The following is a 16,068-nucleotide window of genomic DNA, read 5'->3' on the forward strand; positions in this document are numbered from 1 at the left end:
GTCCAAGGAAGGAGGCTGTGGGTGGGTGACTGCGCCTCTGCTGGCCTGGCCCTGTGGCTTGGCTGTTCGGTGTTCCGCTGCCAGCCCCTCTCCTATGTGGGCTGCGGATTTCACGACGTGCCCAGCAAGGAGAATGACCCATCTTTCCCCAAAGCCTTGCAGCGTGATTTGCCTTGTTTTGGAACAGGGGTGAGGCACCGGAATCTGAAACCGTGACCGCAGTGTGTGCTGAGCACCCCAAGGCCTTTGCGTAAACCTTTCCCCCTTTGCCCATGGAACTCAGCCCCCCAGCTCATCCTTTGCCATATATATATATGTCTTTAGAAAATTTTTCTTTTTTTTTTTTTTTTTTTTTTTTTGGTTTTTCGAGACAGGGTTTGTCTTGGTCTCGCTGGCCCCTACCTATGTTTTTTTTTTTGAAGCGGGACCTTCTTTTTTTTTTTTTTTTTTTTTGAAGCAGGACCTTCTTTTTTTTTTTTTTTTTTTTTTATTTTTCGAGACAGGGTTTCTCCGTAGCTTTTTGGTTCCTGTCCTGGAACTAGCTCTTGTAGACCAGGCTGGCCTCGAACTCACAGAAATCCACCTGCCTCTGCCTCCCGAGTGCTGGGATTAAAGGTGTGCGCCACCACCGCCGGGCAAAGCGGGACCTTATTGAGCTTTGTTTCGAGCTGTCATCATAATGGCTTCTGGGAGTACTCGTTTAAGGCGGATAATAAAATTCTTTAGAGGCCGGGGTGGGTGTTCTCACTTTCAGGTAATCCTAGCACTTCGGAAGCTGAGGCTGGTGGATTGTTTCCAGTTTGAGGCCAGCCTGGCCAGAGAGTGAAAACTCTCGAAAGATCAAACAATACACAAATGCCTAGTGCGTGCACAGCAGCGTCCGCGGAGAGAACCAAAGTTTCGGGGTGACCCGTCCCCACTTCTTCCTTAAACAGGAGCCACACCTTCCTCAGCGCCGAGTCATCCGCGTTGTTTTCCCCATTCCGCAGCCGTCTCCAGTCTTCCTGGACCGCACTTCCGACCGCGGTTGCCCCGGGCAACGCGTGCCGCCCCGCTTCCTGTATTGATTTGAATCCTGAAGGACGTCCCAGACTCCCGAGCTGCCCCGCGCTGCAGCGCGCAGGCGTAGTTGTACGCGGTGGGCGCAGGCCCGGCACGGAGTGGGCGTGCCCAGGGGGCGTAGCTTCCAGACGCAGCGTGGTGGCGGTTCGGGGGGCGTGGCCCCGGAGGGGCGTTAGATGCTTGAAGGGGCGCGGTTTCAGCTGAGGACGCAGGGCATTGGAGAGTGCGATGCGCGGTGGGCGTGGCTCCTAGGGAAAGCCCAGGTGGCTTTGGGAGGGGAGGCAGAGGGGGCGTGTCCCGGTGCGCCTGCGTGTGGGGGCGTGGCCTGGGCGCGGGGATGCGCTCGGCGGCGGGGCCGGTCGCGGGCGCGCGCGCGGCCTGCGGGACAGACGGAGGGAGGGAGCCGGGTTGCCGCTGAGTGCCGCCATATTAGCGACCGCGGAGGCCGGGGGATTCCCGTGAGCTGCGGCGGCGGGGCCTGGCGCAGCGGAGGGGCCTCGAGCGGGCGCGGCGTGTTCCTGGGCCCGGCAGGAACCGGCGGGAACCGACGGGAACCGGCCGGCGACGGGAGCGAGGCAGGTGAGGACACAGGTGACTGGGGGACCCGCCCCCCAGGCCGACCCCTTCCTTCTCCGGGGCTCCCCCACGTCGCAGCGACCTTCGGTTCTGGCCTCCACCCCGCCAGCTCGCCGCGTCTGTCAGAGCCCTGCATCCCCAGCCCCGCTCCGAGCCCTGCTCCCCCGGATGCAGGGCACCACCTGTGCTGCTTTCCCGCACCCCGGAATGCAAACGCACCCTGCTCCTAGATCAGCCCCGAGTCGCCTGCACTCGGCGACCTCGCCTTGACCTCGCCCTGTCCATCATAGCCCTTCTTCCCCAGAGCTCGCCTCTGAGCCCGGCACTGTCCAAACCCAGGGCATTCCACATGTTGTTACTCTAGACCCTAGGTCAGTCCCGGTGTCACCCCAACCTTCACCTCCGTGCACTCGCAAACTCGGGTCACCCTCTTCCTGCTCCCAGATGAAGGCCTTCATCCCGGAGCCATCTCTCCTCGGTGACCTCGCCCTGCCCACTACAGCTCTCTTACCCTTTTGAGCTATATTACCCCAAATTTAGGGCATTGTCCTCCATGCTGCACACTCAGAACTCTACAGCTACAACCACTCCCCTGTACCCTGTTGACTCCCAAATCCAAATCCCCCTGCCTCAGACACTTCCTACACCCAAACTGAACTTCCAGATCTGAGTCAGTCTCGTAAATCCACAGTCAGAGCCCAGGAGTCTCGGGTACAGCCTTCTGCAGGTGAGGGGTCCCCCAGTGGGAGACTTGACCCGAAGCGCGAGGCAGTCTGTGTGTCCCCAAGCTGACCACACACCCTCTCAGGTCTGAACCTCCTCCCTGTGTCCCTCAGTCTTCTATCCCTGAACCAAAGCCCCTGTCCCCTCAAATCACCTTTGCCCACCCATCTCCCGTCTAAGCCTGACGCCAGTCCCTGTAGAAGATAATCTTTCCTTCCATGCTTCCCGTATTCACCCCCTAGTCCAGAGCAGGTGAGAAGCAGGTCCCCTATCCCGTTCATTCCCCTGGCTGCTGACCCCAGTCCCAGCTCCTCCCAGCAGTCTGAATGAACATGGTTGCCCAGTGAGCAATCACCCAGGACAGACCACGCAGCTGGCTCTGAGCTCTGAGGTAAGGCTTGGAGAGACGGGGGTTTGGTGGCTCCAGCTCTCGTGGGGCTGGAATGGAAGGTGTTAGAAATATTTTGTTTGTTTGGTTTGTTGGTTGATTGCTTGAGACAGAATTTCTCTGTGTAGCCCTGGCTGTCCTGGAACTCACTCTGTAGACCAGGCTGGCCTTAGACTCAGAGACCTGTCTGCCTCTGTCTCCTGAGGATTAAAGGTGTGCGCCACCACACCCAGCAGGTGCTGTAAATATTAGTGGGGTTCCTCTAAGGATGTCTTCAGGGTGGGCTTGGTACTTGAGGAATTTAGCCCAATGTCTTTTGGATCATCAGGTCTTGTGGCTTGTATCAAGGGTGTATTCTCTTTGCCAATACTAGCCCTCTGCTTTCTCGTCCTAGAGGGTCAGGAGCTAGCTGTGCACTGCAGGAGTCCTGGCCTGTTTCATTTCCTGGCGCTGGACGTGGGCCCAGGGCCTTTGCACGTGCTGTACAATAGCTCGCCTCAGCCACGCCCCAGCCCCTCACTCAGATTTTAGACAGAGGCTCCACCCTGACCACGGTGCCTACAGCCCCCAGCCTTTCTTTTTTTAATTTTTGTTTATTTATTTATTATGTATACAATATTCTGTCTGTGTGTGTGTCTGCAGGCCAGAAGAGGGTACCAGACCTCATTTTTTTTTATATATTTATTTTATTTATTTATTATGTATACAATATTCTGTCTGTGTGTATGCCTGCAGGCCGGAAGAGGGCACCAGACCTCTTTACAGATGGTTGTGAGTCACCATGTGGTTGCCGGGAATTGAACTCAGGACCTTTGGAAGAGCAGGCAATGCTCTTAACCACTGAGCCATCTCTCCAGCCCCCCCAGCCTTTTTTTAAAAAAATGCGTGTATGGATTTTTTTTGTTTTTATTTTGATTTTATCTGTATGGATATTTTTCCTGTATGTATGTTTGGGTATATGTATATTTGTGCCTGACAGAGATCAGAAGAGGGTGTCAGATCCCCTGGAACTGGAGTTACAGACAATTGTGAGTCACCTTGTGGGTGCTGGGAACTGAACCCAGGTGCTCTTAACCATCTCTCCAGCCCTAAACTGTGTTTAGTTTGTGTGTGTGTGTGTGCTTGTCTGTATGCATACCGTGTGCAGGCAGTGCTCATGGATGTCCAAGGGGGTGCCATATCCTAGTACTGGAGTTACGGGTACTCACGTGGGTGCTGGGAACTAAACCTGGACTCCTTGCATGTGGTCTTTACCATTGAGCCATCTCTGTAGTCCCATTTAAACATTTTTTTGGTGTGTACATGTGCATATGGTGTACATGTATGTTTGTGCAGGTACACACAAGCAGAAGAGGATGTCACGTGCCCCACCCTGTCACTGTCTCCCTTACAGCCTGGACAGCCAGGAAGCTTCAGCCATCCTCCTGCCTTGGTTGACATGCGTGTGTTTGTTCAGCAGAGCCTGGCCTTTATGGGGTCTGGGATCTGAGCTGGGTCCTCAGGTGTGCCACCCCCACAGCCATGCATTTTTGTTTTGAGACAGGATCTCAGTAGGTTGTCTCAGCTGGCCTGGTACTGGCTGGCCATCCTCCTGTCTCAGCTGCCACAATAGCTGGGACCAGGGGCTTGGAAGGACCTGGGCTGTCCTTAGAAATCGGAAGAGCCCTGTGAGTGTGGGCGGGAGGACACAGGTCTTAGGAACCTGAGGCTGGAGGGTCATGAATTCGAGGTCTGTGTACAGTGGCCCTGAGGATGTAGGTTGGGGACACATGTCCAGCAGGAGGCCACACTAAAGCTGGGTGTCCAGAACCTCTGCTTCTTCCTTGTGGCGGGTTCCTTCCCCACAGCACAGACCCAGGACAGCATTCCCCTGCCTCTGCCTCCTACTTGGCACTTGCCCTTGCTTCCTTCCTGTTGGCTGTCAGGTGCAGCAGGTGGCCCCACCCCCAAGAGCTGTGAGCCATGTCTGCACCCCACATGTCTTCATGTGTCTGTGTATCTGTCTTTCTGTGTGTGCATCTCTGTGTATGTGTGTACTCATGTGTCTGTCTTTGTGTGTCTGTATCTCCGAATGTGTGCCTACATGTGTGTGTCTCTGTGTACTCGTGTGTCTGTGTATCTGTGTGTCTGTGTATCTGTGTATCTCTGTGTGTACTCGTGTGTCTGTGTATCTCTGTGTGTGTGTACTCGTGTGTCTGTGTATCTCTGTGTCTGTGTATCTCTGTGTCTGTGTATCTCTGTGTGTGTGTACTCGTGTGTCTGTGTATCTCTGTGTGTGTGTACTCGTGTGTCTGTGTATCTCTGTGTGTGTGTACTCGTGTGTCTGTGTATCTCTGTGTGTGTGTACTCGTGTGTCTGTGTATCTGTGTGTGTGTCTGTGTATCTCTGTGTGTGTGTACTCGTGTGTCTGTGTATCTGTGTGTGTACTCGTGTGTCTGTGTATCTCTGTGTGTGTGTACTCGTGTGTCTGTGTATCTCTGTGTGTGTGTACTCGTGTGTCTGTGTATCTCTGTGTGTGTGTACTCGTGTGTCTGTGTATCTCTGTGTGTGTGTACTCGTGTGTCTGTGTATCTCTGTGTGTGTGTACTCGTGTGTCTGTGTATCTCTGTGTGTGTGTACTCGTGTGTCTGTGTATCTCTGTGTGTGTACTCGTGTGTCTGTGTATCTGTGTGTGTATCTGTGTGTGTGTCTGTGTATCTCTGTGTGTGTGTACTCGTGTGTCTGTGTATCTGTGTGTGTACTCGTGTGTCTGTGTATCTCTGTGTGTGTGTACTCGTGTGTCTGTGTATCTCTGTGTGTGTGTACTCGTGTGTCTGTGTATCTCTGTGTGTGTGTACTCGTGTGTCTGTGTATCTCTGTGTCTGTGTATCTGTGTGTGTACTCGTGTGTCTGTGTATCTGTGTGTGTACTCGTGTGTCTGTGTATCTCTGTGTGTGTGTACTCGTGTGTCTGTGTATCTCTGTGTGTGTGTACTCGTGTGTCTGTGTATCTCTGTGTGTGTGTACTCGTGTGTCTGTGTATCTCTGTGTGTGTGTACTCGTGTGTCTGTGTATCTCTGTGTGTGTGTACTCGTGTGTCTGTGTATCTGTGTGTGTGTATCTGTGTGTGTGTCTGTGTATCTCTGTGTGTGTGTACTCGTGTGTCTGTGTATCTGTGTGTGTACTCGTGTGTCTGTGTATCTCTGTGTGTGTGTACTCGTGTGTCTGTGTATCTGTGTGTGTGTATCTGTGTGTGTGTCTGTGTATCTCTGTGTGTGTGTACTCGTGTGTCTGTGTATCTGTGTGTGTACTCGTGTGTCTGTGTATCTCTGTGTGTGTGTACTCGTGTGTCTGTGTATCTCTGTGTCTGTGTATCTGTGTGTGTACTCGTGTGTCTGTGTATCTCTGTGTGTGTGTACTCGTGTGTCTGTGTATCTCTGTGTGTGTGTGTACTCGTGTGTCTGTGTATCTCTGTGTGTGTGTACTCGTGTGTCTGTGTATCTTTGTGTGTGTGTACTCGTGTGTCTGTGTATCTCTGTGTGTGTGTACTCGTGTGTCTGTGTATCTCTGTGTGCCTACATGTGTGTGTCTGTGTGCCTGTGTGTGTTAGGCGGGTGTGCGTACGTGTGTGTGTCTGTAGGTCAGGGGTGAGTCCCTCTGTCCACCATGTGGTCCCATGCTGCAGCTTGGGTGTGCGGCTCTCCAGCCCCTTTCTGGAGTTTGTTTTCACTGTAGTCTCACTCTCGCTCAGGAGGCCTCAAACATGCAGCAATCCTCCTGCCTCAGCCTGCCGAAGTACCAGGATGGCAGGTGTGCACCAGCATGTCTGACCCCAAAGAGGTTTGAGGATGAGCCAATGTCCCCGTCCCCATCAGGAATTCCCACTGTCTTCATCAGCCTTTGCTTTAAAAAAGTTTGTTGCTTTTGTTTTGTTTTTTAGGACAGGGTCTCTATGTAGTCCAGGCTGTCCTGGAACTCACTCTGTAGACCAGGCTGGCCTCGAGTGCTGGGGTTAAAGGCCACCACTGCCTGGCTTGAAAAGTTGGTTTTAATTATTTTTTTCCATGTTTTTTTATCTGTTTATGCAGATAATAGCCTCACATTTTACATTTTATTAAAATAGATAGTTGTGGTATGGCCATCGCCTGTATGTATTCTAGAGCTTTCCGTCACCCTAAAGTCCACCCCGTTCCCGAAAGGGATCACCCCAGCCTCTGACCCAAAGGTCTGTTCTGAAAGCTTCCTACCACGGCCTGTGTCATCTCTGCTGGGGATGGGGTGCACACGCTTTGACTGTCTGCTCCTCAGAACTGCCATCTTGTCCTCTCCTGTCCCTAGTGCAGCTGCAAGGAGGGCATGCACGGTGGCAGGGGGAGAGCTTGGTGCTGCATTGCTTGTCCTGGGGAAGCAGCCCACCTTGCTAAGAGATCCTGTAACCCCAGGGCCTCTGGAACTCTGTACTCCATCCCTAAGGTAGCCATGACAGGGAGAGCTGCAGGGGTGGGGTGGGTGGAGACTGAAGTCAGCCTCAGCACTGCGGGCCTCCCTCCCATGAGGAGCGTTCACACACAGGCAGCCACACCACACCGTCATATGGAGACCCACGCGTGGGGCAGCTCTGAAGGACAGTGATGGCACCCAGTCTGCCCAGCTGGCACAGGGAGGCTGAGAGTGACCCACTGCTGGATGAGCGAGTGGGCGGGGGTGAACGTGTACTGAGGGTCTTCTCACTCTGGGCCCATGCTGGGCGAGGCAGTTTGCTCAAACCTCAGGTGTCTAGGACAGCTGCAGTACCCCTGGGGTCCCTGACTGATGGGAGCTGTCACCTCCTGCTCTGCTTGTTTCTCCTGACTGGAAGGCCGCTGTCTGGGCCCTGCCATGTGCCTGCTTCTTCTGTCTGTCACACCGGCCACCGTTAACTACTGACAGTTCTCAGACCTTTTGTGCCGTCCCAGGTCCGCAGGTGTTCCTCACACATGCACACAGGAAGAGCCCGTGCTCTCCCATGCAGCCTTCTGAAAGGTTGCTGGGGGTAGGGTCTTCTGGATGCTCGGCCAGAGCTGTGTCTCGGGGAATTTGTTTTTGTTTTCTTTTTTGGTTTTTCGAGACAGGGTTTCTCTATGGCTTTGGAGCCTGTCCTGGAACTAGCTCTGTAGACCAGGCTGGTCTCTAACTCACAGAGATCCGCCTGCCTCTGCCTCCCGAGTGCTGGGATTAAAGGCGTGCGCCACCATCGCCCGGCTTGTCTCGGGGAATTTGTGGTAATACAGGGGATAGCAAAGTGGAGTGGGGACCCCATTCCTGGACAACAGGCCTGCTTGCTAGCCTGTGTCATTGGGAAGTCCCTGCCTTTGCCCTTAAAGGTATCTTGGGAGCACATGCTCTGGTCAGCATATGAGCTCTGTGGGACATCTGACTGAGGGTCCTTGTGTCCAGTGCCCCTGGTGGGCACTGCTGCAGGACCTGACCGCAGCTCTGCGCTCGGCCTGTCCCCATGTGTGTTTCCAGGGCAGGGGACAGTCCTGACCACATGGCTGCCACCAGTTGGGACAGAGGGAAGAATGGGGCAAAGAGGCCTGGTGTTTTCCTGTGCCAGGGCCTTGGGTGCAGCTGGCTGCCAGCCTCCATCTCCGCCTGCTCTGTGCTGTGGTGCCTTGAGCAGCTCCTGTTGCCTTAACGGGGAGTGTGGAATGCTCCTGATTCCAGGAACATGCGTGCGTGCGTGCGTGCGTGTGTAATAATGGGGCTCAGCATCCTGCAGGGCCCAGCAAGCCCCCCTGGCCACAGTGCAGCATGGTGTGTCCCCACAACTTGGCTGCAGGTGGGGGCTCTTCTTGGGATCCTTGACACACCAGCCATGAGGACCAGTTTTTCAGGATTTGTAGCCCCTAGAGGGTGTGACTTGCTGGCAATTAAGGGTCAGATGAGCTGCACTTCCGTCCTTGGGGGACCTTCCTGGTGACAGGAGCCCAAGGGCCTTCCTGTGCACAGTGCCAAGCAAGAGGACAAGTGTGCACTGGGGGTGGGCGACTGGTGACACCCTGGCTCTTGGTGGCATTGGCAGGGGCTGGCACAGGGCTCCATCACACCCGGTTCTGTTCACTTTTGTGTGCTCTTGGTCCCAGTAGTCACCAAACTGCGAGAAACCCCGCTCACAGCATCCTGGGATACAGCCAGGATCAGGCCCCTGGGGGAGACTGACTCTCAGCAGGAAGGCACAGGACCCAGAGCTCCCAAGAATTAGCTGGGCCAGGCTTGGAGCAGGACCCTGCCACCTGAGGGGAATTCATGAGCCTTAGGCCTAGGCCACGTGGCTGCTGGATCAAGTTTGTATGCAAGGACTGGGGCCACCTGGGCTTCTGGGGACCAGGGAGCAAGAGAAGGCCCAGCCTTTCCCTCAGAGAACCAGGCAAAGGGGTGGGTCTGCCCCGCCAGGCCAGACAGCAGCCGAGCCACCAAGCAGTCAGTGACAGTGCTTCATCGCACTAGGCTCCCACTCCTGCACCCCTCAGCCCCACGCACCACCCCGTCCCCCCCATGTCAGCCTCTCACCTGCAGTGGTGAGGTGACACATTTGAAAGGCTCCCGAGCCTTTCCCTGCCCTCGCTTTGTGTCTTCCAGGCCTGGGTCACGTGAGTAGGCTGCCCTTCAGCATATATCTAACAATGGAGTTGAACTCCTGATCCTTCAAGCATCCTAGCCCCGGGAGCCAAGGCAAGAGGATTGTGTGCTCCAGACCAGCCTGTCTCCCATGCTGGGTGGCTAGAGCAGCAGGCGGCAGCCTGGTCTCGGGGTACCTCCTCAAAGTCACTTTAGCGCCTTCCTGTTCGTGACTGAGTAATGTTCCAGTGCGCGGATGGACCTGCAGCTGGGCAGGCTTCCGCCCGTGGTTGTCTGTCTCAGGTCACACAGTCCCTTCAACTGTTTAAGGGACTAAGGCCTGAGAAAGTGCCAGGCTCCAGGACTGCTGGGAATTGGTGCTGACTGAGGCCCAAGCTTCGGTGTGGGAAATGGAAAGTTCTGGGGAAGGATGCAGAGCCAGTGTTTTGCTTCTGCCTTTTGTGTTTCTCTGTATTCCGTGTGTTTAACGGAATGTTGGGTGGAGTGGGAGGCTCCGGGCTCAGGTCAGAAGGACCCAGTGGTGGGGATGGTGTACGTGTGCATGCATAAGTCATGCTATGGTGTCTAGGGCCTGGGGTAGGAGGTCATGGGAAAGTTGACAGCCCTGCAGCTCTGCACTGGGTACTGTTGACATGGACTGTCCTCCAGGCTATAGGGACCTTTGCCTTTTTGTGTCTCCACTATGAAGTATAAAATCTACATAGTGCATAGACAAAGGGCCTGGTCCTCTGTTAGCAAGCAATAGCCTCACAGCCTGAGGGCTCTGCCCTGGCTGACCACATCCCTCCCACCTCAGTTGTAAGCTGTCTGAGTGGACATCAAGGGTGATGGGTCATAGTTGCTCCAATTGCTGATGGAGGCTAGTGTCCCCAGTCCCCCCCCCACACTTGGCTTGGCACTGGCCCCACCTCCCTATTAGCACTGGTCCCTCCAGGGACTGAGGCTAATCACACAGGCACACACTCAGGTACATCAGGGCCAGTCTGGGACTGCTGGAATGTCAGGACCAGGGTGGATCCTGCTTCCCAGGCTCGGGTGCAGTGTTCTTGACTCCTGGGATATACTCCTTAGGCATGGTGACACACATTTGAAGCAGGACATTAAGATTCAAGGTTATCCTTTGCTACATAGAAGGTTGGGGGCAAACCTGGGCTACATGAGATCTTGTGTCAAAAATAAGATTTACAGCAGTGGTGGTGCATACCTTTAATCCCAGCATCGGGAGGCAGAGTTCGAGGCCAGCCTGGTCTACAAGAGCTAGTTTCCAAAGCTACAGAGAAACCCTGTCTCAAAAAACAACAAAAAACAAACCAAGGAAACAGAGAAACCCAGTCTCATAATAATAATTGTAATAAAGAATTACATAGCAGCCCAGTCTGTCTTCCCGCTTGTTGTGTTCCACGGGGCTCTTACCTTGTGTCTGCCCTGCAGGCTGCCCTCAGCTGCGGGCCCCGCCCCGCCCGCCTGCCCGCCCGCCAGCCATGGATCAGGACTATGAACGCAGGCTCCTGCGGCAGATCATCATCCAGAATGAGAACACAGTGCCATGTGTGAGTGATGGGCTGCACCCATCGAGCCCCCAGGGTGTCACCTGCAGACCCTGGCCAAAGGACCTTCTCTGGGGGTCGCCGCAGTTGAGCCCCCCACCTCTCTCCCAGGTCTCAGAGATGCGGAGAACCCTGACACCAGCCAACTCCCCAGTGTCCTCGCCCAGCAAGCATGGTGACCGCTTCATCCCCTCGCGCGCAGGGGCCAACTGGAGTGTGAACTTCCACAGGATCAATGTGAGGGCTAGACCTAGCAGAGAGCGGGCCAGTCACCCCAAGGTGGGCACAGCCCCCCATTGCGGTGTTCCCTCACGGGGCTGCTCTCCCATAGGAAAACGAGAAGTCCCCAAGCCAGAACCGGAAGGCCAAGGATGCCACCTCGGACAACGGCAAAGGTGATGGTCGGCCCCGCCCACCCCTCCCGCCATAGGCCCCGCCCAGAGCACACCCAACAACCTTCCGCCCTGCCCCTGCAGACGGCCTGGCCTACTCCGCTCTGCTGAAGAATGAGCTGCTGGGCGCAGGCATTGAGAAGGTGCAGGACCCGCAGACGGAGGATCGGAGGCTGCAGCCATCCACGCCCGAGCACAAGGGCCTCTTCACGGTGAGCCAGCGGCAGCCAGAGCCCCATGAGGGAGAGGGCGGGGGGGAGGGGCTGCTCTGTCTGCAGCATCCAGCCCATTCTTTGTCGGCTTTGGGTGCTTGGGGGTTCCCAAGCCCCGAGGCCACAACAGCCACTCCGCACGGTGTCCCTGCCCCCAGTATTCCCTCAGCAGCAAGCGCTCGAGTCCTGACGATGGCAATGACGTGTCTCCATACTCCTTGTCCCCTGTTAGTAACAAGAGGTGAGCCAGGCCTGGGTCCCTGAGTGTCCGGGTGGTAAGAGGGACAAGGGTCTGGGACAGCAGCAAGCGGCCTCCTGCTGTCCCCGCAGTCAGAAGCTGCTGCGGTCGCCACGGAAGCCCACGCGCAAGATCTCCAAGATTCCTTTCAAGGTGCTGGATGCGCCCGAGCTTCAGGACGACTTCTACCTCAACCTGGTGGACTGGTCCTCCCTCAACGTGCTCAGTGTGGGGTTGGGCACCTGCGTGTACCTGTGGAGCGCGTGCACTAGCCAGGTGTGCACCAAGCACCCTCCATGGGGGTTTGACTGACCACAGGCGGTGCAGCCCACGGGAGGGGACAGAAGAAGGGAGTAGTGTGCACAGAGTGTGCCTGTTCCTTCGATGCTCCCCCCTACACAGACACACACCCGCTTCTCCCTGAGGAGACCCCCAGGGACCACTGTGGACGCTGGGACTCTGGTCTCCTTTGCTGGACTCTGGTGCCATCTCTATGCATTCCACCCCATGGGCACTAGCTGGGGAACACAGGTCTGAGGCCAGAGCATCTGCCCTCACTCTGACCTCCTGCCCACAGGTGACCCGGCTCTGTGACCTCTCTGTGGAAGGGGACTCGGTGACTTCTGTGGGCTGGTCTGAGCGGGTGAGTGAGGAAGGGGAGCCCTGCGGTCACCTGTTACCCCTAAAGGAGGAAGGGTGGAACCCACCTGACCCTTTGATCTTTGAGTAAGGCCACTGAGCCGGAGGCTTCTTCCCTGTGCACGAGCCTTGGCCATCTCTGAGACTGTGCTGCTGCTGCTCACTGCAGCCTGGGGTGCAGGGGTGGGCTGTGTCCCCCGCACAAGGCTGGCACAGTGGTGGCCGAACGGTGATGTTGCCAGGAAAGCCCCGCAGACGGTTTAAGCAAAGCAGTATGTCCAGGTAGCTGGGTGTGGTGGCTCCCAAGGCTGGAGGATTGCCCTGAGTGTGCGGTCTGCTAGTCTGGATCATAGAGTGAGCCTTGTTTTAAAACTCAGAACAAAAAAATGGGCTACAGAGACCGTCCCGCCTCTCTGGGCACGAGATGGGTAAACTTCTTGTCCCCATATCCAGCTGATGGCCACCTGGCCACTCCTGTCCTCTAGGGAAACCTGGTTGCAGTGGGCACACACAAGGGCTTCGTGCAGATCTGGGATGCGGCCGCTGGCAAGAAGCTGTCGGTGCTGGAGGGCCACACTGCACGCGTTGGTGAGGACCTGGCCAGCCCAGCCGCACCCTTGGCCCCGGCCCTGCCCAGGCCCGGGCTGACCCGCTGTCACCCTGCAGGGGCGCTGGCCTGGAACGCAGACCAGCTGTCATCGGGTAGCCGTGACCGCATGATCCTGCAGCGCGACATCCGCACACCACCCCTGCAGTCAGAGCGGCGGCTACAGGGCCACCGGCAGGAGGTGTGTGGCCTCAAGTGGTCCACAGATCACCAGCTGCTCGCCTCAGGGGGCAACGACAACAAGGTACAGCTGCTGTCACTCCTGCCCCGCCCCGGGAGGGCATGGCCCTGGGGTCATCTTAGAACATAGAGCTTATGACCCCAGACTTGGCCTGGGCAGGTGCCTGCCCTGGGTGCGTGTTTCTGGGTGGGCCCTTCACAGCCTCGGCCTGCCCACAGCTGCTCGTGTGGAACCACTCAACCGTGAGCCCTGTGCAGCAGTACACGGAGCACCTGGCAGCCGTGAAGGCCATCGCTTGGTCCCCACACCAGCACGGACTGCTGGCGTCTGGGGGTGGCACAGCTGACCGCTGCATCCGCTTCTGGAACACGCTGACAGGCCAGCCCCTGCAGTGCATTGACACTGGCTCACAAGTGTGCAACCTGGCCTGGTCCAAACATGCCAACGAGCTGGTGAGTGCCCACGTGGGCCCGTGGGAGGCAGGAAGCATGGGGGCTGAGACCCTGCCACCTGTGCGCACTGTAGACTGATGCCGGCCTTAGCCGGTCCAGACTCCATGCCCCCCTGAGGGAAGCCCAAGGGCGCCTCCAAACCCTCTGCAGCCCTCACACCTGGTCTCCGTCCTAGGTGAGCACACATGGCTACTCACAGAACCAGATCCTCGTGTGGAAGTACCCGTCCCTTACACAGGTGGCCAAGCTCACTGGCCACTCTTATCGTGTCCTCTACTTGGTGAGTGTCGGCCACTGTTGCTGTCAGCCCCCTGGGGCCCCACGTGGTGGACTTGTCCCTGGCTGGCTGAGCACCGCCCCAGCCTTCCTGCTGTACGCTCCTAAACAGTGTCCCCCTACCCCAGGATGTGGGAAGTGGAGGATCCCCCCCACCAGGCCTCGCACACCACGTGGCCTCTGTCCAACAAAAGTGCCAGTGTCCCGGCTGCCTGGTAGACCCAGCTTGGGAACCCAGGGCTCAGACCCACCGCTGCAGGGACCTTTGTGTCCTGCACCCTCAACCCAGGGTGTGTCCCCTGGCACCTACCTGGCTTCTGCCTGGGTCTCAGAACCTGCCTGCTGCAGCTGAAAACAACCAGGTCCCTTTTGTCCCCTCTATAGGCCATGTCCCCTGACGGGGAGGCCATTGTCACTGGGGCCGGAGACGAGACACTGCGGTTCTGGAACGTTTTCAGCAAAACACGCTCTACAAAGGTAAGGAGGGTGTGTGGTGCCCTCACATGATCACACCCCTTGGGTTCTCAGGGCACACGGTCACTCTTGTTCCCTGTTCCCAGGAATCCGTGTCTGTGCTCAACCTCTTCACCCGGATCCGATAGACCCGCGGGCGGGAAGTGCAGCCCCTTGGGGCAGAGATAGAGCAGCCAGCATGCATGGGCCCTGCTGTCCCCGCAGTCCCCAGGAGGCATCTGATGGGCGGGAGCCGGGCCGGAGACCCCAGAGTCTCATTAAATGCCTCGTTGTGAGCTGTGGAGCCAGTGTCTGGGACAGGGACACGGGGACCCTCATCCACCGGCTGCATCCCGGGACTTCCTGCTGGCCGTCAGCGCTCTCAGATGGACACTTTTGACCTCCCTGTCACCACTGCCCGAGCCATATTGGACACAGCTGAGCAGGAGGCCCGAGACCCCATCAGAGCCCCAAACCTAGTGTCACCTGGACCTGTGGACCAGAGCCGATATGCCCCTCTGCAGCCACCCCAGCCAGAACATCCTGGGAGGTGCTGGCGGGGCCTGCGCCTCGCGCTGACACCCTGACCGTGCTGCCACTCCGTCTGTGTGTGCGCCTCCTGTAACCCATGTGTGTCACCGCCCCTCCCCAGCCAGCTGCCTCGTCTGCCATGTCCACTTCCCCTTGGCCTTCTGGAAGCTTCTCAGGCCTCCCTGACCTCAGACCCCCATCTTTGCTGCTCCTCCCCAGTGTGGTGGCCGTGATGTGTGCACGTGTATATATGTATTTGTGACGCCTTGGGGTCTGTTGTGTGTTTTGTTGCCTTGTTCTAACACTCAGGCCGGAGAAGCCACCTGGCATTAGGACACAGGTCACTGTGGGGTCTGCCCCCTGAGGCTGGGAGTGAGGCAGACATTCTTAGCTGTGCTCCCCAGCAGGGGCTTCATCCCAAGGCAGCGTGGTGGCACAGCCTGTCGGGAGTCACCAGAAACAATATACCATGGGACCCTTGTTGCCACCTGCCTGAACAGAACAGCCTTGTCCATCTGTCAGTCCCAGTACCACACTTGTCAGTGAGGCTGGGCTGGTCCCCAGTGGACAGACAGCTGTGAAGGGTGAGGTCCTACACACTTGTCAGTGAGGCTGGGCTGGTCCCCAGTGGACAGACAGCTGTGAAGGGTGAGGTCCTATCTCTACCGAGAAGCTGCCACAAGCTGCCGCTGTGGTGGAGGAGGCTCAAAACTGCAAGCAAGCAGGTGTGGTCCAGGTGGCTAGGGGACTCCAACCCCAAGTGCCCAGAGGTGACCTTCTGCAGCCTGGGCAGTGGCCAGTTTGCATAAAGTCCCTGGGGCAGGACAGGTCCAGCTTGTTGCAGAGAGGGAATTGATGTTTGTGCTGTGGGAATGACCCCAGATGGACCCTGGTGCCACCCAAGGGCAGCGAGGTGGCCATCAAGTACTTTAAGTTGGTTGTGTTGTTTATTGCAGTAAAAACACAAAACATCCACTGTACTATCATAAAATGAGCTCTGTAACAATCACTGCTAATTCCGGGGCAGTCTCTGACCAAAGGTGCAAAGGCCCAACCACATCCATCACGAATTCACTTCCCTCTGTGGATCCCTGGGTCACAGACATTTACTGTCATGGAGCCCACACTTTGTCCCTCACTGAGTCCCGTGTCCTCGAGGTCCCTCCACACTGGCTGAGTGATGGTCTAGGCT

The 16,068-nt window shown here is 56.7% G+C and overlaps 1 protein-coding gene across 1 annotated transcript; it reads left to right on the forward strand.

Moving 5' to 3' along the window:
- Positions 1–1,374: 1,374 nt before the first annotated feature.
- On the forward strand, positions 1,375–15,146 carry Fzr1 (fizzy and cell division cycle 20 related 1). The gene is made up of 14 exons (XM_075975347.1): positions 1,375–1,641; positions 10,780–10,898; positions 11,007–11,132; positions 11,227–11,290; positions 11,372–11,499; positions 11,658–11,740; positions 11,830–12,013; positions 12,315–12,380; positions 12,862–12,964; positions 13,043–13,227; positions 13,383–13,616; positions 13,792–13,896; positions 14,277–14,369; positions 14,453–15,146. The coding sequence occupies exons 2-14, from the start codon at positions 10,830–10,832 to the stop codon at positions 14,492–14,494; spliced, it is 1,482 nt and encodes a 493-aa protein (XP_075831462.1). The 5' UTR covers positions 1,375–1,641; positions 10,780–10,829; the 3' UTR covers positions 14,495–15,146.
- Positions 15,147–16,068: the final 922 nt, after the last annotated feature.

Source organism: Microtus pennsylvanicus, chromosome 6 (genome assembly GCF_037038515.1).
Source record: "Microtus pennsylvanicus isolate mMicPen1 chromosome 6, mMicPen1.hap1, whole genome shotgun sequence".
Taxonomy (NCBI): domain Eukaryota; kingdom Metazoa; phylum Chordata; class Mammalia; order Rodentia; family Cricetidae; genus Microtus; species Microtus pennsylvanicus.

Excerpts from the sequence above, each read along its gene's own strand:
- Fzr1 (XM_075975347.1), top strand. The coding sequence starts at position 10,830 with ATGGATCAGGACTATGAACGCAGGCTCCTGCGGCAGATCATCATCCAG. Across the intron at positions 11,133-11,226 it reads TGAACTTCCACAGGATCAAT|GAAAACGAGAAGTCCCCAAG; the intron begins GTGAGGGCTAGA and ends GCTCTCCCATAG. Across the intron at positions 13,897-14,276 it reads CTTATCGTGTCCTCTACTTG|GCCATGTCCCCTGACGGGGA; the intron begins GTGAGTGTCGGC and ends TCCCCTCTATAG.